This window comes from Ranitomeya imitator, chromosome 2, assembly GCF_032444005.1.
Source record: "Ranitomeya imitator isolate aRanImi1 chromosome 2, aRanImi1.pri, whole genome shotgun sequence".
Taxonomy (NCBI): domain Eukaryota; kingdom Metazoa; phylum Chordata; class Amphibia; order Anura; family Dendrobatidae; genus Ranitomeya; species Ranitomeya imitator.
The window spans coordinates 762,091,532-762,115,941 of record NC_091283.1 but is presented as its reverse complement, the minus strand read 5'-3'; the positions used below and the strand labels follow the sequence as shown (position 1 = coordinate 762,115,941).

The following is a 24,410-nucleotide window of genomic DNA, read 5'->3' as shown; positions in this document are numbered from 1 at the left end:
GGAGCGTGGCGAGGAGCGGGAAAGGCGGCGGACGGTAAGTATAGCAGGACTTCAACGGCCTATAGGTGAGTATATGTTTATTTATTTTTTTAAAGTCTCTATACTACGTGGCTCTGTGCTCTATACTCCGTCGCTGGGCAATATACTCCGTGGACATGCATATTCTAGAATACCCGATGCAATAGAATCGGGCCACCATCTAGTCTACTATATAATTGTCTAAGGGTCACTTCCGTCTTTCTGTCTGTCCTTCTGTCACAGATATTCATTGGTCGCGGCCTCTGTCTGTCATGGAATCCAAGTCGCTGACTGGTCGTGGCAAAACGCCCACGACCAATCAGCGACGGGCGCAGTCCGGCGGCAACATGGCCGATCCTTCCTCCCCACGGTCATTGCCCGCTCCGTACTCCTCTCCAGTCAGCCCTCACAGGGTTAATGGCAGCGCTAATGGACCGCGTTATGCCGCGGTGTAACGCACTCCATTAACGCAGTTATTAACCCTGTGTGACCAACTTTTTTACTATTGAGACTGCCTATGCAGCCTCAATAGTAAAAAAAGATCTAATGTTAAAAATAAAAAATAAAAAAAAATATCATCATATAATAATAATAATCTTTATTTTTATATAGCGCTAACATATTCCGCAGCGCTTTACACACATTATCATCGCTGTCCCCATTGGGGCTCACAGTCTAAATTCCCTGTCAGTATGTCTTTGGAATGTGGGAGGAAATCGGAGTGCACGGAGGAAACCCACGCAAACACGGAGAGAACATACAAACTCTTTGTAGATGTTGTCCTTAGTGGGGCTTGAACCCAGGACTCCAGCGCTGCAAGGCTGCTGTGCTAACCACTGCGCCACCGTGCCGCCCATATACTCACATTCCGGCGCCTTTCCCGCTCCTCGCGACGCTTCGGTGACCACTCCATGCAAGCGGCAGGTTCCGGTGGCAAGGATGGTATGCAACAAGGACCTGCCATGACGTCACGGTCATGTGACCGTGACGTCATCACAGGTCCTGCGCCCATACCAACCCTGGGACCGGAAGCTGCCGCGTGCAGCACACACAGGGCCAGGACTTCAACTGAGGGTGAGTATATGTTTATTTTTTATTTTAAGTCTGTATACTACATGGCTCTGTGCTGTATACTCCGTCGCTGTGCAATACACTCCGCGGCTGGGCAATATACTAGACTAACCGATGCGTTAGAATCGGGCCACCATCTAGTTGACAAATAAAAGTCTTTGGGTGTCTTAAAAAAAATGGTTTTAGGTTAAAATCAAACATTTTAATCAAGTTTAGAATAACGTGTACGGCCTGAGCCAAAAAAGAAACAAATGCGTTAACTTGCAGACGCCGACACACTTCACATGTCTAGCACTGTGGGAGACAACAGCAGCCAGGAGTTGTGGATATATATATTAATTATAGTCATATTAAACCGCAAAAAAGCAGCCAATAAAATAAAGGACGGTGCGGATTCGTAGTGGTTGCCCCAGACACCAGTCTGATCCCAGCACTATCTGCCCCCCAGGGGGAGGGGAGCACTGACAGCCCCCCGGGCGCAGCTGCTGGACTCCCAGCCATCCGTCCGTCTCCAGTTTCCCCGGGTAGGATGACACCAATAATAACACACGGAGGAATCCCCTCCGTCCAGGACTCGCACACTGGGCCGCTGTTGTCATGGTTACTGCCTGCTGGATGGACCTGTCACTAGATTAACGCCTGCGGTGCCGGGCAGCCCCCAGTGACACGATGTGGGGGATTCCCGGAGACCCCAGGCCGCCGCCGCTCCGTCTCCCCCAGTCCGGTCTCGGCTGCGGGGCCGCCATCTTTATCACAGCTGAGGAGGGAGAGCTGTCATCGGACGGGAGGGGACAGGACATAGTAGGGGGGCACACCGACACAAACGAGACTCACATTTAACCGCCCGCTCGGTGGTGGAGTGTTTACCGTCCTTGGTGGACATGGTTCAGGCTGCGGGGCCTCTCCCGGCTGTAGTGACTCCGCGGCGGCCTCCTCCTAGTGGCTCCGGCTCTTTTTCAGGGAGGGAGAGGCGAAGGGAGGGGGGGAATGGAGGACAGAAGCGGGGGCACAGCTAGAGCCTGGCGGTAGCGGCTGCTGGCAACATGGCGGCGGCAGCGCAGACTCTGCGGCTCACACGGCGGCGCGGGATGGGGGTTGTCCCGGCCCAGCATGCACCGCGGCGGCTCTCCCTCAGTCACAGGGGAGGCGGCGGCGGTGATGGATGGGGTCGGTGTCAGCAGTGTACACACGGCGCGGCGTCACCTCATGCTGCTGCCAGTCTGCCTCAGTGCGAGTTTAGGCTACGTTCACATTTGCGTTGTTGTGTGCTGCGACACAACGCATGCAAAACGCTGCGTTTTGTGACGCATGCGTTCATTTTTATAGCGCAAAAAAAATGCAACAAGCAGCGTCCTCTGCGCCCAAAAAACGCATGCGTCACAAAACGCAACACAACGCATGTCCATGCGCCCCCCCATGTTAAATATAGGGGCGCATGTTTCGCCGCGGTTGCGCCCTACGCACCGCAAATGTGAACGTAGCCTTATAGCAGCTGCCCGCAGCGACCAATCACATTCCAGCTCTCATTTTCTGTCCTGGTTAGTAAATGCAAACAGTGATGTGATTGGTTGATGTGCCGCTCAGCACTACACCATGCCTTCACCCCACTCGTGTATCCTCCCACAGTCAGGTGCAGGTGCCACCAGCCAACTGAGTGCGCCAGGAAAAGCCCCGGATGTACAGTGCCGGCAAAAAAAATCTTCACACTTGCGCAGCAAAAAAAAACTTTACATATAAAATCCACATCATAATTTCACTTTTTAAAAGTGTACACAATGGGGGCGATAATAAAAAAACTGTCAAATATTATATTATATATATATATTATATAATATTATAATAATAGTCATTATGGAGGTTTCAGCATAGGGCTGAAACAGGAGTCAGGGTGAGGCCTGGCGGCCCAGACAAGCACACCATCAGTGTAAATTCTGGGAGAGGGACAGACAGGGTTTTTCCTAGTCTGAGGGATATCGCAGGGCCCCGGTAATCACCTTTAGTCTACCCAATACCCCTGTAACATTATAATCGGCCCAAATAAATTTTGGATGCCATGGATCCCATGACTTCTATAACCCGCCAGTTGGAGGCGTTGTCCTTACAGGTCACTGAGTTGAAGGGGCAGTTCAGCAACAAAGTCTTGTAGTGTCTAAAAGTACCGTCACACTAGACGATATCGCTAGCGATCCGTGACGTTGCAGCGTCCTGGCTAGCGATATCGTCCAGTGTGACAGGCAGCAGCGATCAGGCCCCTGCTGTGATATCGCTGGTCGGGGAAGAAAGTCCAGAACTTTGTTTCGTCGCTGGATCTCCTGCTGAAATCGCTGAATCGGCGTGTGTGACGCCGATTCAGCGATGTCTTCGCTGGTAACCAGGGTAAACATCGGGTTACTAAGCGCAGGGCCGCGCTTAGTAACCCGATGTTTACCCTGGTTACCATCGTTAAAGTAAAAAAAACAACCACTACATACTTACCTACCGCTGTCTGTCCTCGGCGCTCTGCTTCTCTGCTCTGGCTGTGAGCACAGCGGCCGGAAAGCACAGCGGTGACGTCACCGCTCTGCTTTCCGGCCGCTGTGCTCACAGCCAGTGCAGGAGGAGTGCAGAGAAGCACAGCGCCGGGGACAGACAGCGGTAGGTAAGTATGTAGTGGTTGTTTTTTTTACTTTTACGATGGTAACCAGGGTAAACATCGGGTTACTAAGCGCGGCCCTGCGCTTAGTAACCCAATGTTTACCCTGGTTACCGGCATCGTTGGTCGCTGGAGAGCTGTCTGTGTGACAGCTCTCCAGCGACCAAACAGCGACGCTGCAGCGATCGGGATCGTTGTCGGTATCGCTGCAGCGTCGCTTAGTGTGACGGTACCTTAATGTGCAAGCTGAAACTGCAGGTAGAGTTGCAGAGCCAAAGATCCCTTTACCTGAGAGGTTTGCTGGGGAACGCAGTAAATTTGTTGTTTTTCGTGAAGCTTGCAAATTATATTTTCGTATGCGCCCGGTTTCCTCATGTAATGAGGCTCAGCGTGTGGGCCTGGTATTGTCATTACTGAACAGAGACCCCCAAGCATGGGCGTTTTCATTACCATCTGATTCAGCTGCATTTAACTCAGTGGAGATTTTTTTTCTTCTGCTCTTGGACTCATATATGATGATCCTGACAGACTGGCTCTAGCAGAGTCTAAAATGCGCGCTCTCCGCCAGGGGGAGCGAATGGCGGAGGATTACTGTTCTGAATTTCGCCGCTGGGCAGTGGACACACAATGGAACGACCCTGTGCTGCGGAGTCAATTTGTACATGGGGTTTCGAGAAGGGTTAAACAAGCCCTCCTGATGTATGAGACTCCTGCTTTTCTAGAGTCTGCCATGAGTCTGGTTGTCCGCATTGATCGCCGTTTGTGTCAGGGGGCGCAAGAGACGCCGTCTATGGGGGAGGGCGTAGGTGCACATGTGGCTGCTGCAGGTGAGCCCATGGAGCCTATGCAAATCTCAGGGGTATCACACCATCTTGCCTCCTCACTCAGGAAGCAGGGAGCCTGTTTTTGCTGTGGTAAAAAAGGGCATTATGTAAATGCTTGCCCTCTGTTTTCTAAGAAAAGCGCAACGGCTGAAAACTTCTAAGCTCAGAGGGTGTGAAGGAGGCCAATCTGAGCTTATGCATATCCTCCATGGGGGTCTCTCAATGTATGCTCCCTGCCAGAGTTATTGTCGCTGGCAGAGAGCTGCCAATCACTGTTTTTGTGGATAGTGGGTCGGCCACTAATCTCATTGATGCGGAGCTTGCACGCACGGCCGGGTTCACGGTCGATAAACTGCCTCATCCTATCCGGGTGGTCACCATCAATGCTACTCCACTCCCACAGGGGGAGATTACTGAGTTTGTGGCTGAGGTTAAACTCCACATTGGGGTCCTACATTCTGAGCAAGTTACATGTAGGGTGCTCCGTAATCTTCCTGCACAAATGGTTCTGGGTTTTCCATGGTTGTCTATGCACAACCCGGTGATTGACTGGAAAACTCAGGATATTATTCAGTGGAGCGGATTTTGCCAGGAGAATTGCCTCTGTGTGGGGCCTATTATACTGTATAGTATAATATGCTGTGACTTCCAGCATTCCTGAGTCACTGCTGGATTTCGCAGATGTGTTCTCTGAGAAGGGTTGCTCTGAATTGCCACCACATCGACCCTATGACTGTACTATTAGGTTTAAACCAGGGGCCAAGTTGCCGAAAGCTAGGATGTTTAACATCTCTGGTCCTGAGAGGCAAGCCCTAAAGGACTACAATGCTGAGAGTCTGAGCAAAGGGCACATCAGGCCTTCGGAGGCTGTTGTGCGTGCATTCGAATTTCTGAAGAACAATTTTGCTTCGGCCCCCATTCTGGTGCAACCAGACGTATCAAAACCATTTACCGTGGAAGTCGATGTGTCTGAGGTTGGAGTGGGGGCGGTGCTGTCACAAGGCTCATCCTTGGGCGAGTTGCATCCATGCGCCTGCTTTTCCAAGAAGCTGTCGTCCGCCGAACGTAACTACGATATCGGCAACAGGGAGTTGTTTGCTATCAAGTTGGCTTTTGAGGAATGGCGACACTTCTTGGAGGGGGCAGTCCACCAGGTTACAGTTATCACCGACCATAAAAATCTGCTCTATTTAGAGTCAGCCAAGCGTCTGTCCCCCAGGCAGGCTCGCTGGGCATTGTTTTTCACGCGGTTCAACTTTTTTGTCACGTACCGTCCGGGGTCTAAGAACACTAAGGCAGATGCTTTATCCAGGTGTTTTCCGGGGGGAGAACCTCGGGAAGATCCGGTACCCATCCTCCAAAAGGGTGTAGTGGTCTCGGCTCTCACGACAGAGGTTGAGGCAGAGATTGCTGAGGCTCAGGAGGAAGTACCACCAGAGCTTCCCGTTAACAAATCATTTGTACCGCTCCATCTTCGCCTAAAGGTGTTGGGTGAGCATCATGATGCTGTTCTGGCTGGCCATCCAGGGGTTAGGGGTACCTTGGAGTTGGTGTCACGTCGGTTTTGGTGGCCCAAAATCCGACAGGACTTGGTCTCGTACATATCACCATGTACCACGTGTGCTAGGGCTAAGATGCCTCGCTCCCGTCCTGCTGGCTCATTACATCCTCTAGGGGTACCCAGTAGGCCATGGACAGAGATCTTCATGGATTTTATTACAGACCTACCTTCCTCTGCTGGGAACACGGTCATCTTGGTGGTTGTTGATCGGTTCTCAAAGATGTCGCACTTTGTGTCCTTGCCTTCGTTGCCTAACGCAAAGACTCTGGCTCAGGTTTTTGTGCAGGAGGTGGTCAGACTTCACGGGGTCCCGTCTGACATAGTGTCTGATAAGGGTACTCATTTTTTGGCGAAGTTTTGGAAAGCTTTTTGCTCATGGCTAGGGATCAAGTTGTCGCATTCTTCGGCGTTTCATCCTCAGTCAAATGGTCAGACTGAGCGTATGAACCAGAATTTGGAGCAGTACTTACGCTGCTTTGTTTCTGACAACCAGGAGGAATGGTCGACGTTCCTTCCTTTGGCTGAGTTTGCCATTAACAATCACCACCAGGAATCGTCTTGGGAGTCCCTATTCTTTTGTGTTTACGGGTACCATCCTCAATTTTGTACTCTGCATCAGGGTGGCTTCTGGCGTTCCTGAGGAGGACCAGATAGGAGCACAACTGTCATCTGTTTGGAGGAGAGTGAAACAGCGCTTGCTGAGTGTGGGTGCTAGGTACAAACGAGTGGCTGACAGTAGACGTGTGCCAGGTCCGGACCTGAGTGTGGGTGATTGGGTGTGGTTGTCCACAAAAAACATAAAGCTCAAAGTACCATTCCTGAAATTGGGTCCTAGGTTTATTGGTCCATTTAGGGTCGCCGCCATCATTAACCCGGTAGCCTACCGATTGGAGATTCCTACTGTATATAAAATACACAACGTGTTTCACAGAGCTCTGTTAAAGAAGGTGGTGGGTTCCGTGGACGCGGCGCCGATGCCACCTCCTGTCTTCGTGGATGGCAATTTGGAGTTTGAAGTCTCCAAGGTGGTTGACTCTCGTATAGTGCGCCACACATTACAGTACCTGGTACACTGGCGTGGTTATGGGCCAGAGGAGAGGTCTTGGGTACCAGCTTCGGACATACATGCGGACTGGCTGGTCAGTATGTTTCACCGCCGCCATCCGGACAAGCCGGGTCCTATAAGTCGTGAGGGCCCTGGGGTCACTCGTAGAAGGCAGGGTACTGTCATGTCGGACGCTATTCACACTAGGGCGTCCAACAGACAGCGGTAATTCTGCATTCGTCCACTATGCACTCAGTGGCGCCGGCTAAATTTTATCTAGGTTGTTCCGGGGTTAATCTAGCTGGTACTCGGATTGGAGACTGGGTCACGCCCACGGCCTTTAAATAGTTCTTCTGAACTTTGGGCGTCGCCGATTATAGCCTGTGTCTTGTACCTGGTGATCTCGGTTCGGAGTGGTGGTCTTGGAGTGGAAATATCATATCTGGTGGTGTATGATCCTTTCTCATATTTCTCCTTCCTATTTGTGTTTTGTTTTGCCCTGTGCACATTATAGTATTTTCCTGAGTGTGTTTGCGGCGTGGTGCATTTTTGGTTTTCCCTGTCTGTGCTTTCTGTAGGGGTTGGTGTGAGGAATTATCACTGGGTGGTGGGTGGACGTTTCAGATTAGTACTTAAACAGGAGTCAGGGGCAGGCCTGGCGGCCCAGACAAGCACACCATCAGTGTAATCTCTGGGAGAGGGACAGACAGGGTTTCCTAGTCTGAGGGATATCGCAGGGGCCCGGGTTATTAGCTTTAGCCCACCTAGGCTCCCCGTGACAATTGGAGAGGGAGAAAATTATGGAGGTGGTAGAATGGGCAAGTATGGTGATGGCGGCGGAAAGGACAATGATCATGGTGGTGGAAAGGGCAAAGATGGGGATGGTTGGAGAAGAGAAAATGATGGATATGGTGGAAAAGGCAAAGGAGGAAATGATGGAGGGGAGGGGGAGAAACCAATGATAGTGGTGGTGGAGAAGGCAAAGATGGAGGTGGTGAAGAGAGCAGTGATGGGGTGGGGTAGAGGAAAATAATGGGCATATATGTGGAAACAGTACAGGAGAATGGGGGGTGTTATGAACTGGTGATTTAGAACCACAATGGACCTGGTGGTTAAGAGCACTGAAAATGACCTGATAGTTGCTAATAACATAGGACGAGCTCTGAGACGTGGGAACTCTGCTGACCGCAATCCCTAATCCTATCACACCACACTAGAGGTAGCCGTGGAGCGCTCCTGACCAGACCTAGGCGCCTCGGGCACAGCCTGAGAAACTAGCTAGCCCTGAAGATAGAAAAATAAGCCTACCTTGCCTCAGAGAAATTCCCCAAAGGAAAAGGCAGCCCCCCACATATAATGACTGTGAGTAAAGATGAAAATACAAACACAGAGATGAAATAGATTTTAGCAAAGTGAGGCCCGACTTACTGAATAGACCGAGGATAGGAAAGATAGCTTTGCGGTCAGCACAAAAACCTACAAACAACCACGCAGAGGGCGCAAAAAGATCCTCCGCACCGACTAACGGTACGGAGGTGCTCCCTCTGCGTCCCAGAGCTTCCAGCAAGCAAGACAAACCAATATAGCAAGCTGGACAGAAAAAATAGCAAACAAAAGTAACACAAGCAGAACTTAGCTTATGCAGGACATACAGGCCACAAGAACGATCCAGGAGAGAGCAAGACCAATACTGGAACATTGACTGGAGGCCAGGAACAAAGAACTAGGTGGAGTTAAATAGAACAGCACCTAACGACTTAACCTCGTCACCTGAGGAAGGAAACTCAGAAGCCGCAGCCCCACTCACATCCACCAAAGGAAGCTCATGGACAGAACCAGCCGAAGTACCACCCATGACCACAGGAGGGAGCCTGACCACAGAATTCACAACAGTACCCCCCCTTGAGGAGGGGTCACCGAACCCTCACCAGAGCCCCCAGGCCGACCAGGATGAGCCAAATGAAAGGCACGAACCAGATCGGCAGCATGAACATCAGAGGCAAAGACCCAGGAATTATCTTCCTGACCATAACCCTTCCACTTAACCAGGTACTGGAGTTTCCATCTCGAAATACGAGAATCCAAAATCTTCTCCACTATATACTCCAACTCCCCCTCAACCAAAACCGGGGCAGGAGGATCAACGGATGGAACCACAGGTGCCACGTATCTCCGCAACAATGACCTATGGAATACATTATGGATGGAAAAAGAAGCTGGGAGGGTCAAACGAAAAGACACAGGATTAAGAACCTCAGAAATCCTATACGGACCAATGAAACGAGGCTTAAACTTAGGAGAGGAAACTTTCATAGGAATATAACGAGACGACAACCAAACCAAATCCCCAACACGAAGTCGGGGACCCACACAGCGCCTGCGGTTAGCGAAACGTTGAGCCTTCTCCTGTGACAATGTCAAATTGTCCACCACATGAGTCCAAATCTGCTGCAACCTATCCACCACAGTATCCACACCAGGACAGTCCGAAGAGTCAACCTGCCCTGAAGAGAAACGAGGATGGAAACCAGAATTGCAGAAAAACGGCGAAACCAAAGTAGCCGAGCTGGCCCGATTATTAAGGGCGAACTCAGCCAAAGGCAAAAAGGACACCCAATCATCCTGATCAGCAGAAACAAAACATCTCAGATATGTTTCCAAGGTCTGATTGGTTCGTTCAGTTTGGCCATTAGTTTGAGGATGGAAAGCCGAGGAAAAAGACAAATCAATGCCCATCCTAGCACAAAAGGCTCGCCAAAACCTCAAAACAAACTGGGAACCTTTGTCAGAAACGATGTTCTCCGGAATGCCATGTAAACGAACCACATGCTGGAAAAACAATGGCACCAAATCAGAGGAGGAAGGCAATTTAGACAAGGGTACCAAATGGACCATCTTAGAGAAGCGATCACAAACCACCCAAATGACCGACATCTTTTGAGAGACGGGGAGATCCGAAATAAAATCCATAGAGATATGTGTCCAGGGCCTCTTCGGGACCGGCAAGGGCAAAAGCAACCCACTGGCTCGAGAACAGCAGGGCTTAGCCCGAGCACAAATCCCACAGGACTGCACAAATGAACGTACATCCCGCGACAGAGACGGCCACCAAAAGGATCTAGCCACCAAATCTCTGGTACCAAAGATTCCAGGATTACCAGCCAACACCGAACAATGAACCTCAGAGATAACTCTACTCGTCCATTTATCAGGGACAAACAGTTTCTCCGCTGGGCAACGGTCAGGTCTATGAGCCTGAAATTTTTGCAGCACCCGCCGCAAATCAGGGGAGATGGCAGACAAAATTACCCCCTCTTTGAGAATACCCGCCGGCTCAGGCAAACCCGGAGAGTCAGGCACAAAACTCCTAGACAGGGCATCCGCCTTCACATTTTTAGAGCCCGGAAGGTACGAAACCACAAAGTCAAAACGGGAGAAAAACAGCGACCAACGAGCCTGTCTAGGATTCAACCAATTGGCAGACTCGAAATAAGTCAAGTTCTTGTGATCAGTCAAGACCACCACGCGATGCTTAGCTCCTTCAAGCCAAAGACGCCACTCCTCGAATGCCCACTTCATGGCCAGCAACTCTCGATTGCCAACATCATAATTACGCTCAGCAGGCGAAAACTTCATGGAAAAGAAGGCACATGGTTTCATCACCGAGCCATCAGAACTTCTTTGCGACAAAACAGCCCCTGCTCCAATCTCAGAAGCATCAACCTCGACCTGGAACGGGAGCGAAACATCTGGCTGGCACAACACAGGGGCAGAAGAAAAACGACGCTTCAACTCCTGAAAAGCTTCCACAGCAGCAGAAGACCAATTGACCACATCAGCACCCTTCTTGGTTAAATCAGTCAACGGTTTAGCAATACTAGAAAAATTATTGATGAAGCGACGATAAAAATTAGCAAAGCCCAGGAACTTTTGCAGACTCTTCAGAGATGTCGGCTGAGTCCAATCATAAATGGCCTGAACTTTAACAGGGTCCATCTCGATAGTAGAAGGGGAAAAAATGAAACCCAAAAATGAAACCTTCTGAACACCAAAGAGACACTTTGACCCCTTCACAAACAAAGAATTCGCATGCAGGACCTGGAACACCATTCTAACCTGCTTCACGTGAGATTCCCAATCATCCGAGAAGACCAAAATATCATCCAAGTATACAATCAGGAATTTATCCAGGTACTCTCGGAAGATGTCATGCATAAAGGACTGAAATACTGATGGAGCATTGGAAAGCCCGAATGGCATAACCAGGTACTCAAAATGGCCCTCGGGCGTATTAAATGCTGTTTTCCATTCATCGCCCTGTTTAATACGCACAAGATTATACGCACCACGAAGATCTATCTTGGTGAACCTACTAGCCCCCTTAATCCGAGCAAACAAATCAGACAGCAGTGGCAAGGGGTACTGAAATTTGACTGTGATTTTATTTAGAAGGCGGTAATCAATACAAGGTCTCAACGAACCATCCTTCTTGGCCACAAAAAAGAACCCTGCTCCCAATGACGACGACGACGGGCGAATATGACCCTTCTCCAAGGATTCCTTGACGTAACTCCGCATAGCGGCGTGCTCAGGCACAGACAAATTAAACAGTCGACCTTTAGGAAACTTACTACCAGGAATCAAATCGATAGCACAATCGCAATCCCTATGCGGAGGTAGGGCACTGGACTTGGGCTCATCAAATACATCCCGGTAATCTGACAAGAACTCTGGGATCTCAGAAGGGGTGGATGATGAAATAGACAGAAATGGAACATCACCATGTACCCCCTGACAACCCCAGCTGGACACAGACATAGATTTCCAATCCAATACTGGGTTATGGACTTGTAGCCATGGCAACCCCAACACGACCACATCATGCAGATTATGCAACACCAAAAAGCGAATATCCTCCTGATGCGCAGGAGCCATGCACATGGTCAGTTGGGTCCAGTACTGAGGCTTATTCTTGGCCAAAGGTGTAGCATCAATTCCTCTCAATGGAATAGGATACTGCAAAGGCTCCAAGAAAAACCCACAGCGCCTAGCATACTCCAAGTCCATCAAATTCAGGGCAGCGCCTGAATCCACAAATGCCATGACAGAATAGGATGACAAAGAGCAGATCAAAGTAGCGGACAAAAGAAATTTCGACTGTACCGTACCAATGGTGGCAGACCTAGCGAACCGCTTAGTGCGCTTAGGACAATCGGAGGTAGCATGAGTGGAATCACCACAGTAAAAACACAGCCCATTCCGACGTCTGTGTTCTTGCCGTTCAGCTCTGGTCAAAGTCCTATCACATTGCATAGGCTCAGGTTTATGCTCAGATAATACCGCCAAATGGTGCACAGTTTTACGCTCACGTAAGCGTCGATCAATCTGAATGGCCAAAGACATAGACTCATTCAGACCAGCAGGCATAGGAAATCCCACCATGACATCCTTAAGGGCTTCAGAGAGACCCTTTCTGAAAATTGCTGCCAGCGCACATTCATTCCATTGAGTGAGCACAGACCACTTCCTAAACTTCTGACAATATATCTCTACCTCATCCTGACCCTGACACAGAGCCAGCAAATTTTTCTCTGCCTGATCCACTGAATTAGGTTCATCATACAGCAATCCGAGCGCCAGAAAAAACGCATCAATATCACGTAATGCAGGATCTCCTGGCGCAAGGGAAGATGCCCAGTCTTGAGGGTCGCCACGTAATAAAGAAATAATTATCTTAACTCGTTGAACTGGGTCACCAGAGGAGCGGGGTTTCAAAGCCAGAAATAGTTTACAATTATTTTTAAAACTCAGAAACTTAGCTCTATCTCCAAAAAAACAAATCAGGAATAGGAATTCTAGGTTCTAACATAGAATTCTGAACCACAAAGTCTTAAATATTTTGTACTCTTGCAGTGAGATGATCCACACAAGAAGACAGGCCTTTAATGTCCATCACTACACCTGTGTCCTGAATCACCCAAATGTCTAGGGGAAAAGAAAGACAAAACACAGTGCAGAGAAAAAAAATGGTCTCAGAACTTCTCTTTTCCCTCTATTGAGAAGCATTAGTACTTTGGGCCTCCAGTACTGTTATGAACTGGTGATTTAGAACCACAATGGACCTGGTGGTTAAGAGCACTGAAAATGACCTGATAGTTACTAATAACATAGGACGAGCTCTGAGACGTGGGAACTCTGCTGACCGCAATCCCTAATCCTATCACACCACACTAGAGGTAGCCGTGGAGCGCTCCTGACCAGACCTAGGCGCCTCGGGCACAGCCTGAGAAACTAGCTAGCCCTGAAGATAGAAAAATAAGCCTACCTTGCCTCAGAGAAATTCCCCAAAGGAAAAGGCAGCCCCCCACATATAATGACTGTGAGTAAAGATGAAAATACAAACACAGAGATGAAATAGATTTTAGCAAAGTGAGGCCCGACTTAATGAATAGACAGAGGATAGGAAAGATAGCTTTGCGGTCAGCACAAAAACCTACAAACAACCACGCAGAGGGCGCAAAAAGACCCTCCGCACCGACTAACGGTACGGAGGTGCTCCCTCTGCGTCCCAGAGCTTCCAGCAAGCCAAGACAAACCAATATAGCAAGCTGGACAGAAAAAATAGCAAACAAAAGTAACACAAGCAGAACTTAGCTTATGCAGGACAGACAGGCCACAAGAACGATCCAGGAGAGAGCAAGACCAATACTGGAACATTGACTGGAGGCCAGGAATAAAGAACTAGGTGGAGTTAAATAGAGCAGCACCTAACGACTTAACCTCGTCACCTGAGGAAGGAAACTCAGAAGCCGCAGCCCCACTCACATCCACCAAAGGAAGCTCATGGACAGAACCAGCCGAAGTACCACTCATGACCACAGGAGGGAGCCTGACCACAGAATTCACAACAGGGGGGCATGTACGAGGAAACAGTACTGAGGAATTGGGGGCATGTATGAGGAAACAGTACAGTAGAATGGGGGGCATATCTGAGGAAACAGTATGGGGGATGGGTGCAGACAGTATGAGGAGCGAACGGGGGAATGTATGTGGACACAGTATGAGTAGCGATGTGAAAAATGTTTTTGGACAGAGTATGGGGAGTGAGGGTGATGGGATGTGTGCAGACACAGTATAGGGAGTCAGGTGAGCAGGCAGTATAGAAAGTGAGGGGGTAAATATATGAGGAGACAGTTTGGTGAACAGGAGGGATGTGAGAGGAGACAGTATGAGGAGGGAGGGGAATAGTGTGAGGAGACAGTATGGGGAGAAAGTGAGTGGGCACAGAATAGAAACTGAGTAGTGGGTTCGTAGCATGGGGGGACAGTGTAAGGGCACAGTCAGGAGCGGACAGTATACCAAGGAGGAGGAGTGTGATGAGAGTACAGTATAAATACTGGGCCCTATAGGGGGGACACAGGGTGAGAGGACAGTGTGAAGAGGGGGCCGGTATGGAAAGGAGAGGTCAGTGTGAATAGCATGTACCATAAGAGGAAAAGTGTGGGGGTCATATTTTGTGCAGACAATATAGTGAGGGGCAATTTTTTATTCAGGAGCATTATAATGACACTTGTATCTTTAAGGGCATCATGTGGAGATTTTCTGCAAAAGAGCTTAGAAGATGGAGGTCTGCAGAGACGGCTGTGGATGAGAAAACTCATCATGGGATCTGGACAAGATGAAGAAAAGGAGAATGACTCCAGAGACTACGTCATCTACAAGGTACCTGGATGTAAATGTTATTTGTGATACTAACTAACTCTCATGTTTTTATTTATGTTCGGAGTATTAAAGGGGATGTCCAGGTTTGTAATGAGTCTGCAGTCATTATTTGTGACTGCAGACTTCTGACTTCTCACAGTGCGCACTGCACACTGTCAGAATTCTCTCGTGATGGTGATTTTACATACGTACAGTCACGTGCTGACTAGATATGTGTGGCCTCACTCAATGAAAATGAACTGAGCGAGGCCGAGCACGTCTAGTCGGAATGTGATCAGAAGTATACAAATCGCATGCTTGTGCTGACATGATTGTCCACCGGCAAGGGAGAATCATAAAAGTGTGCAGTGCATTAGTTGTGAGAATTCAGAAGCTGCGATGTCAGGATTCCGCTCTGCAGGTTCCAGTAGTCGTCACATGGACACTTCACTCATATGCATCTTTCATACTTATGGTCCTGTGAAAACGAGCTTCTCTTTTACTTCTCTCAGTTTTTCACTGAATATTGAGAGCATTAGGGAGAGGAGCTCGTCGGTACATGCCTAAGTGTGCAAATCACATATATCCTGGGGGGGGGATGGGCGCCAAAATGAATTCTTGCCCCGGTTGCCAGAAACCCTAGATACGCCTCTGACCGTTCCTGTCAGACTAATCTGATCAATTTCTATGAAGAGATTAGTTCCGGACTGAACTAAGGGAACGCAGTGGATGTAGTGTATATGGACTTTTCAAAAGCTTTTGATACGGTGCCACAGAAAAGGTTGATACATAAAATGAGAATAATGGGGATAGGGGAAAATATGTGTAAGTGGGTTAAGTGCTGGCTCAGGGATAGGAAACAAAGGGTGGTTATTAATGGAGCACACTCGGACTGGTTAGCAGTGGGGTACCACAGGGGTCAGTATTGGGCCCTCTTCTTTTCAACATATTTATTAATGACCTTGTAGGGGTATACAGAGCAGAATTTCAATATTTGCAGATGACACTAAACTCTGCAGGGTAATCAATACAGAGGAGGACAATTTTATATTACAGGATGATTTATGTAAACTAGAAGCTTGGGATGACAAATGGCAAATAAGCTTTAATGGGGATAAATGTAAGGTCAGGCACTTGGGTAGAAGTAATAAGATGTATAACTATGTGTTTAATTCTAAAACTCTGGGCAAAACCGTCAATGAAAAAGACCTGGGTGTATGGGTGGATGACAAACTTACATTTAGTGGCCAGTGTCAGGCAGCTACTACAAAGGCAAATAAAATAATGGGATGCATTAAAAGAGGCATAGATGCTCATGAGGAGAACATAATTTTACCTCTATACAAGTCACTTGTTCAACCACACTTAGAATACTGTGTACAGTTCTGGTCTCCGGTGTATAAGAAAGACATAGCTGAACTAGAGCGGGTGCAGAGAAGAGCGACCAAGATTATTAGAGGACTGGGGGGTGTGCAATACCAAGATAGGTTATTACACTTGGAGCTATTTAGTTTGGAAAAACGAAGGCTAAGGGGTGATCTTATTTTAATATATAAATATATGAGGGGACAGTGCAAAGACCTTTCTGATGATCTTTTTAATTATAGACCTGAGACAGGGACAAGGGGGCATCCTCTACATCTAGAGGAAAAGAAGGTTTAAGCATAATAACAGACGCAGATTCTTTACTGTAAGAGCAGTGAGACTATGGAACTCTCTGCCGTATGATGTTGTAATGAGTGATTCATTACTTAAATTTAAGAGGGGACTGGATACCTTTCTTGAAAAGTATAATGTTACAGGGTATATACACTAGATTCCTTGTTAGGGTGTTGATTCAGGGAACTAGTCTGATTGCCGTATGTGGAGTCGGGAAGGAATTTTTTTCCCCAATGTGGAGCTTACTCTTTGCCACATGGGTTTTTATTTGCCTTCCTCTGGATCAACATGTTAGGGCATGTTAGGTTAGGCTATGTGTTGAACTAGATGGACTTAGTCTTCCTTCAACCTTAATAACTATGTTACTATGTTTAGGCACATCAGGGGCTCTCGAAACGCGACATGGCGTCTGATATCAATTCCAGCCAATTTTGCATTGAAAATTCAAATGGCGCTCCTTCCCTTTTGAGCTCTGCCATGTGCCCAAACAGTTGTTTACCCCTACATATGGGGTGTCAGCATACTCAGGACAAATTGCACAACAACTTTTGGGGTCCAATTTCTCCTGTTACTCCTGGGAAAGTAAAAAATTGGGGGCGAAAAATAATTTTTGTGAAAAAAAATATGATTTTTTATTTTTACGGCTCTACATTCTAAAACTTCTGTGAAGCACTTGGGGGTTCAAAGTGTTCACCACACATCTAGATAAGTTCCTTAGGGGGTCTAATTTCTAAAATGGTGTCACTTGTGGGGGGTTTCCACTGTTTAGGCACATGAGGGGCTCTCCAAACGCAACATGGCGTCCAATCTCAATTCCAGACAATTTTGCATTGAAAAGTCAAATGGTGCTCCTTCCCTTCCAAGCTCTGCCATGCGCCCAAACAGTGGTTTACCTGCATATATGGGGTAACAGCGTTTTCGGCAGAAATTGTACAACAACTTTTAGGGTCCAATTTCTGCTGTTACCATTATTAAAATAAAACAAATTGGATCTGAATTTTTTTTTTTTTGTGAAAAAAGTTAAATGTTCATTTTTTTAAAACATTTCCAAAATACATGTGAAGCACCTGAAGGGTTAATAAACTTCTTGAATGTGGTTTTGAGTACCTTGAGGGGTGCAGTTTTTAGAATGGTGTCACTTTGGGGCATTTCCTGTCATATAGGCCACTCAAAGTCACTTCAAGTGTGAGGTGGTCCCTAAAAAAATGGTTTTGCAAATTTTGTTGTAAAAATGAGAAATCGCTGGTCAACTTTTAACCCTTATAACTTCCTAACAAAAAAAAATTATGTTTCCAAAACTGTGCTGATATAAAGTAGACATGTGGGAAATGTTATGTATTAACTATTTTGTGTGACACATGTCTCTGATTTTAGGGTATAAAAGCTCAAAATTTGAAAATTGCGAAATTTTCTAAATTTTTGCCAAATTTACATTCCTTTCACAAATAAACGTAATTTATATCGAAGAAACTTTACCAGTACCATAAAGTACAATATGTCGCGAGAAAACGATCTCAGAATCACCGGGATCCGTTGAAGCGTTCCAGAGTTATAACCTCATAAAGTGACAGTGGTCAGAATTGAAAAAAATACACTGTCAGGAAATTGAAAACAGGCTTCGGGTTGAAGGGGTTAAATTTTTCCATCAACATAGAAATCAGGACTGTTTTTTTTTGCGGGACAAGTTTTCATTTTTCCACCATTTACTTTATCTTATAATATAGTGAAAAAAAGGAGAAACCATGTTTCCAAATGCGTTAAAATGGTGGAAACAATGTAACTCCTTCATTTTTGGATGCAGTATTTAATTTTTAGTAAAATAACCTGAAAACATAATTCTCTAAGTCGATCTGATTACGGCCAAACCAAACATGTGTAAGGTTTTTCTTACTGTTTTCCAATGCCTTTTTGCAAGACCCATAAGAACATTTTCATCTTTCCGTTGATAACTCTGTATAAAGACTTTTTTTTGCGTACTGTGCTGATTTTAATTATTTTATTTTGGGGTACATACTGATCTCTTTTTATTGCATTTTTTTGTGGGAGATAAGACGACAAAATAGCCGCAATTTTGGTGTTTTGATGTTTTTTCTTTACATTTTCTGCAGGGGTTAAAAATTTTATGTGTTGATGGAATGGATTTTTACGAACACGGCAATACCAAACTTATTTTTTTTATTTTTTACCCTTCTTTATTTTTCACTGTTGAACAAGGAGGTGATTTCCAATTTTATATTTTTTAAACATTTTTTAAAACCTTTTCAGTTAATTTTTTTCTTTTTTTTCCCAGTCACTGTAGGGGTTGCAAAGCTGCAATCGCTTGTACTATATACAACATTTTTTTTTAATATTGCTGTTTATACAGTAGTAATAATCATGTTCTCTTAAAAAGCCCAGCCTGTGGCTGGACTTCACATGAGAACAAACATGGCAGTGACTGGGGCTTTCAGCTGGTCCCTGGATGCAATGGCAACCCATCAGCTCCACACAATTGCATCGTTGGAGGGCCAATAGGTTCTCAGATGAACACCCGGGCCTCAGTGGCTCCAATATTCGGATTGCACTCACCGATATAAGTGTATGGGTAAATGTGAAACATTGGACTGCACTAGGATGTCATCGGCGTACAGTACAATTACCGCAGACACAGACAAAGGAGAAGATGGAGAAATTGAGATCTTCTCCACACCTGCACATGCGAGAGAATCAGATCACACTCAGATGACACTCAGATCAAACTCTGACAGATATCTGCCCAACTCTTGAGGTACCGTCACATTTAGCGACGCTGCAGCAATATAGACAACGATGCCGATCGCTGCAGTGTCGCTGTTTAGTCGTTGTGTGGTCGCTGGAGAGCTGTCACACAGACAGCTCTCCAGCGACCAACGATGCCGAAGTCACCGGGTAACCAGGGTCAACATCGGGTTACTAAGCGCAGGGCCGCGCTTAGTAACCCGATGTTTACCCTGGTTACCATTGTAAATGTAAAAAAAAAAAACACTACATACTTACATTCCAGTGTCTGTCGCGTCCCCCGGCGTCAGCTTCCCTGCACTGTGTCAGCGCCGGCCGGCCGTAAAGCAGAGCACAGCGGTGACGTCACCGCTCTGCTTTACGGCCGGCGCTTACACAGTGCAGGGAAGCTGACGCCGGGGGACACGACAGACACCGGAATGTAAGTATCAAAAATAGGAGAACCATGAGTCAAAAAAGTAGCCAGCAAAATTTACAAAAAATTATATAAACTTTATTGAAGGCACATAATCATAAACATAATATTACCATATAAATAAGAGTGACAGATTTGTGACTAAATCCATTGGTACAATAGAGACCATGAATCACAGATCGAGATGGTAACACAATAGTTCGTTAACTCAAACTTGTAACAGGCAGAAAAATGAAAAAAGTTATTAAATTTGCAACCACTGAAAATAAGTTTTTCTATGAAAAAAGTGGTAGTGACAAAAATAACATATATATTTGAGAATGTATAATAGTATCAACCCATAGAAAAACAAGCAACATGTTATTCTGTACAGTGAGTGGAACAAAGGAGTTAACATCAATAAGTCATACACAGGGTACGGAAAGTATTCAGACCCCTTTAAATTTTTCACTCTTTGTTTCATTGCAGCCATTTGGTAAATTCAAAAAAGTTAATTTTTTCTCATTAATCTACACACTGCACCTCATCTTGACTGAAAAAAACAAATGTAGAAATTTTTGCAAATTTATTAAAAAAGAAAATCTGAAATATCACATGGTCATACGTATTCAGACTGTATGCTCAGTATTGAGTGGAAGCACCCTTTTGAGCTAGTACAGCCATGAGTCTTCTTGGGAGTGATGCAACACATTTTTCACACCTGGGTTTGGGGATCCACTGCCATTTTTTCCTTGCAAATCCTCTCCAGTTTCGTCAGGTTGGAGTAGTGCTGTCAAGTCATCAGTGCTGCAGCCAATTATTGGGCTCAGCGGCTCATGCTATCTGCATTGACAGAATTACTAAGCCCAATATTTGGCTGTTGATGTGAAACCACCACTGCAATATAGACCAGAGGCAGGGAGAACAGCTGGAGAAGTAGACAGTAAGTAATTGTCATGCTCCACCAAGGAGCCAGATGATGCGCAGCAAGATGGTTAGGAAGGGAAACACTGCCACTAGGGAGAGATAGGAAGGGCAACCCCTAAAACTTGCCGTGCGCAGCCCTGTGCTCCCTGACATTTCTAGACTGGTTGATTCACCCCACGTGGTACATGGATTCCTATCCCTGTTTATCCCTAAGCAAGGCCCTGGTTAGTGCATGGGGCAGCAGGAGCACTTGTCCTGCTCTGAGATAAAGGCATGAAAAGGAAACAGACAAGGGGAAAAGAAACGACAATCACTCAACACGCACCCAAACTAAATATTAGTATAAAGGTAAGTTGAGGCAAACCAAATAGGAGATAACGTAAAGGAAGACACTCAAATAAACTAGATGATCTCTCTTCACACAACTCACAACTCCAGCTCCAAACCAGGTCATAGCAAGCTATCACTGGCAACTACTCAAGTTAAGAGGTGAGTATTTATACCAGAGGGGAGTGGAGAACTCATAACAGCTGAAATAACTCAGGACCAAGAGCTCAAGGAGATAAACGACTGTTTAACCCTTGCAACAGCAGAGCAAGGGAAAGCTGCACAGCTTAACCCTTGCAACACCAGAACAACTCTAAGGCTGGGTTCACATTGCGTTGGGCGCGTCCGTTAGACGGACTATGTTACACCGCGGCATTAACGCGGTGTAACGTAGTCCGTTAACACCGCCATTGAGTCCAATGTCGGAGGCATCGCTTGCGCACGCCCACAATGGCCGTGCGCTAGCAATGTGCCGTCATTGAGTGACGGACCCCGAGACGCGGGCTGCAGTGTTTCCGGGTCTGTCACCGCTAGCGCAGATAGAGCTAGCAGATGCTCTATCTGCGCTAGCGTGCTGCCATAACTGTACTTGCGTTAACAGCAGCCCGTTAACGTATGTGTTGACCGGGCTGCTATTAACGCAATGTGAACCCAGCCTAAGGCCACATTTACTTTCAGTATTTGGTCAGTGTTTTACTTCAGTATTTGTAAGCCAAAACCAGGAGTGGAACAATCAGAGGAAAAGTCTAATAGAAACACATCACATTCACCACATCTGTATTTTTCTCCCACTTATGGTTTTGGCTTACAAATACTGAGACATTCAGTCTAGAGGATACTATTACAAATTAACTTTTATTTAAATCACAGCTTAAAAATTCAGTAGATCAGCAACAGCCTAAATCCAAACTTAACACCTACTATCAATATACCGTACTACAAACCACAAAAAAATTTCCTATCCTTTAGTAAGAATGCTAGCTATCGTATCTGAGTCACGTTCATATGGGTAGAAGCATCCCTCACTCTATCCTGTCGTGCCCTCTGGGTAACAACACTCTGCTGGTGCCTCCCAATTAGGGTTAGGGCAGGAGCCACTGCAGAGGGCACGACAGGGCAGAGTGAAGTATTGATTTGGGCTCTTGCTGCTCAGCTGACATTTTTAGCTATCATTTAATTAAAAGTTAATTTTTAATAGTATCCTCTAGGCTGGATGTGTTAGTAAGGCCGGTGTCACACTTGCATGTGCAATGCGAGAAACTCGCACGAATGTCTGGCATCAATACCCGTAACTGCCGCTGCCACTCGGGACCAGAGTGTCTGGCTGCATGTATTTCTATGCAGCTGAACACTCCGTTCCCGAGTGTCGGTGGCAGTGCCGGGTATTGATGCGAGAGACTCATCCAAGTTTCTCGCATTGCACTCGCAAGTGTGACCCCGGCCTAATACTGAGGAGATGCCATGTTAAAGACAGAAACAAGGGCCTTTATTGCTTAATATTTCAAATACTGAGGTAAAAACCTCACCAAATACTGAACATGTGCACGTGGTCTAATGCTCAAGATTCATCTCCATCATAGAAGGCCCTGCACACCCTGCAGGTTTCCAGCCTCAGGGGAATTGTAGCAATGGCGTGGTTATTAAGTGATTAACTACAAATTATATTGTGTTGTTTTTTTTTACCAGAGTTTTTTCCCTATATTGATTTGCATATGTATTACTAGGTTGCTAGTTTTTCTGTTTTTGTTTTTTTTTTAACCCCTTTCTGACATATGACGTACTATCCCGTCGAGGTGGGGTGGGCCCGTATGACCACCGATGGGATAGTACGTCATATGCGATCGGTCGCGCTCACGGGGGGAGCGCGGCCGATCGCGGCCGGGTGTCAGCTGACTATCGCAGCTGACATCCGGCACTATGTGCCAGGAGCGGTCATGGACCGCTCCCGGCACATTAACCCCCGGCACACCGCGATCAAACATGATCGCAGTGTGCCGGCGGTACAGGGAAGTATCGCACAGGGAGGGGGCTCCCTGCGGGTGTAAGGTTCTCGGTCTCTTTGTTATATCTGCTGTGATTTTCTGTTATTGTAACCTGGTTTTTCTGTCGGCCATTTTGCTTTGTCCTGCTGCAGCTACTTTGCCCTGAGTCAGTATGGAGTTTCTAGCTTCTGTGTTTCCGCCCTGTTCTCAGCCTCTTGCCTTTTTAAGCAGCCTCAGCTGTTCAGTCAGTGCTTCTGAATCATGTCTGCAGTCAGCCTGTTACCTACTCCTGGAAGCCTTGGACTCTCCATCTACTACTGAGGATCTCTGGACACTGGAACTCTACTGCATGCTGATCTACATTTGCAAGGGAAGTAACAGAGAGAGACTTGGAACCAGTTTGTGCTAAATGTTGGACTTAATGTTTACTCCGACCTGCCGTGCCATCTGCCGTGTCTCCTGCCTGTGTACCTGCAATTGTGTGAAGCCCTTTTCCCTGTGACCTACTTGTATGAAGTAATACAAGCAAGTTATAACTAAACCTCTGTCTCCTGTGTCTTCCTCGCACCCAAGCACAAGACTCTTAACAGACTATGTACAATACATTACAGCGGGCTTCCCTGAGACCCCCCGGAGCAACGCGATGTGATCACGTTGCTGCGAGGGTCTCTTACCTTCCTCCCTGCAGCAGGCCCGGATCCAAAATGGCCTCGGCATCCGGGTCCTGCAGGGAGGGAGGTGGCTTACCAAGTGCCTGCTCAGAGCAGGCGCTTGGTAAGCCCGCAGTGCTGTAAGTCAGATCGCTGATCTGACAGAGTGCTGTGCAAACTGTCAGATCAGCGATCTGTGATGTCCCCCCGGGACAAAGTAAAAAAGTTTTTAAAAAAATTTCCACATGTGTAAAAAAAAAAAAAAAAATTCCTAAATAAAGAAAAAAAAATATTATTCCCATAAATACATTTCTTTATCTAAATAAAAAAAAACAAACAATAACAGTACACATATTTAGTATTGCCACGTCCGTAACGACCCCACCTATAAAACTGTCCCACTAGTTAACCCCTTCAGTAAACACCGTAAGAAAAGAAAAAAAAACGAGGCAAAAAACAACGCTTTATTATCATACTGCCAAACAAAAAGTGGACTACTAAAAGACAGATATAAATAATCATGGTACCGCTGAAAATGTCATCTTGTCCCGCAAAAAACGAGCCGCCATACAGCATCATCAGCAAAAAAATAAAAAAGTTATAGTCCTGAGAATAAAGCGATGCCAAAATAATTATTTTTTCTATAAAATAGTTTTTATCGTATAAAAGCGCCAAAACATTAAAAAAAATATAAATAAGATATCGCTGTAATCGTACTGACCCGAAGAATAAAACTGCTTTATCAATTTTACCAAACGTGGAACGGTATAAACGCCTCCCCCAAAAGAAATTCATGAATAGCTGGTTTTTGGTCAATCTGCCTCACAAAAATCGGAATAAAATGCGATCAAAAACTGTCACA

General features: G+C 46.5%; 1 protein-coding gene across 8 annotated transcripts in view; it reads right to left on the bottom strand.

Moving 5' to 3' along the window:
• Positions 1–2,290, bottom strand: part of PPP3CB (protein phosphatase 3 catalytic subunit beta) — a 118,963-nt gene extending 116,673 nt beyond the window's left edge. For 2 of the 8 annotated variants that reach the window (XM_069753382.1, XM_069753386.1), the window contains exon 1: positions 1,957–2,179. In XM_069753382.1, coding sequence (XP_069609483.1) covers positions 1,957–1,972 — 16 coding nt within the window. In that variant the 5' untranslated portion in view covers positions 1,973–2,179. Of the gene's footprint in view, positions 1–1,923 lie in introns of all 8 variants that reach the window. The other 6 variants (XM_069753380.1, XM_069753379.1, XM_069753378.1 and 3 more) reach the window with 6 other exon arrangements.
• Between the last annotated feature and the right edge of the window lie 22,120 nt (positions 2,291–24,410).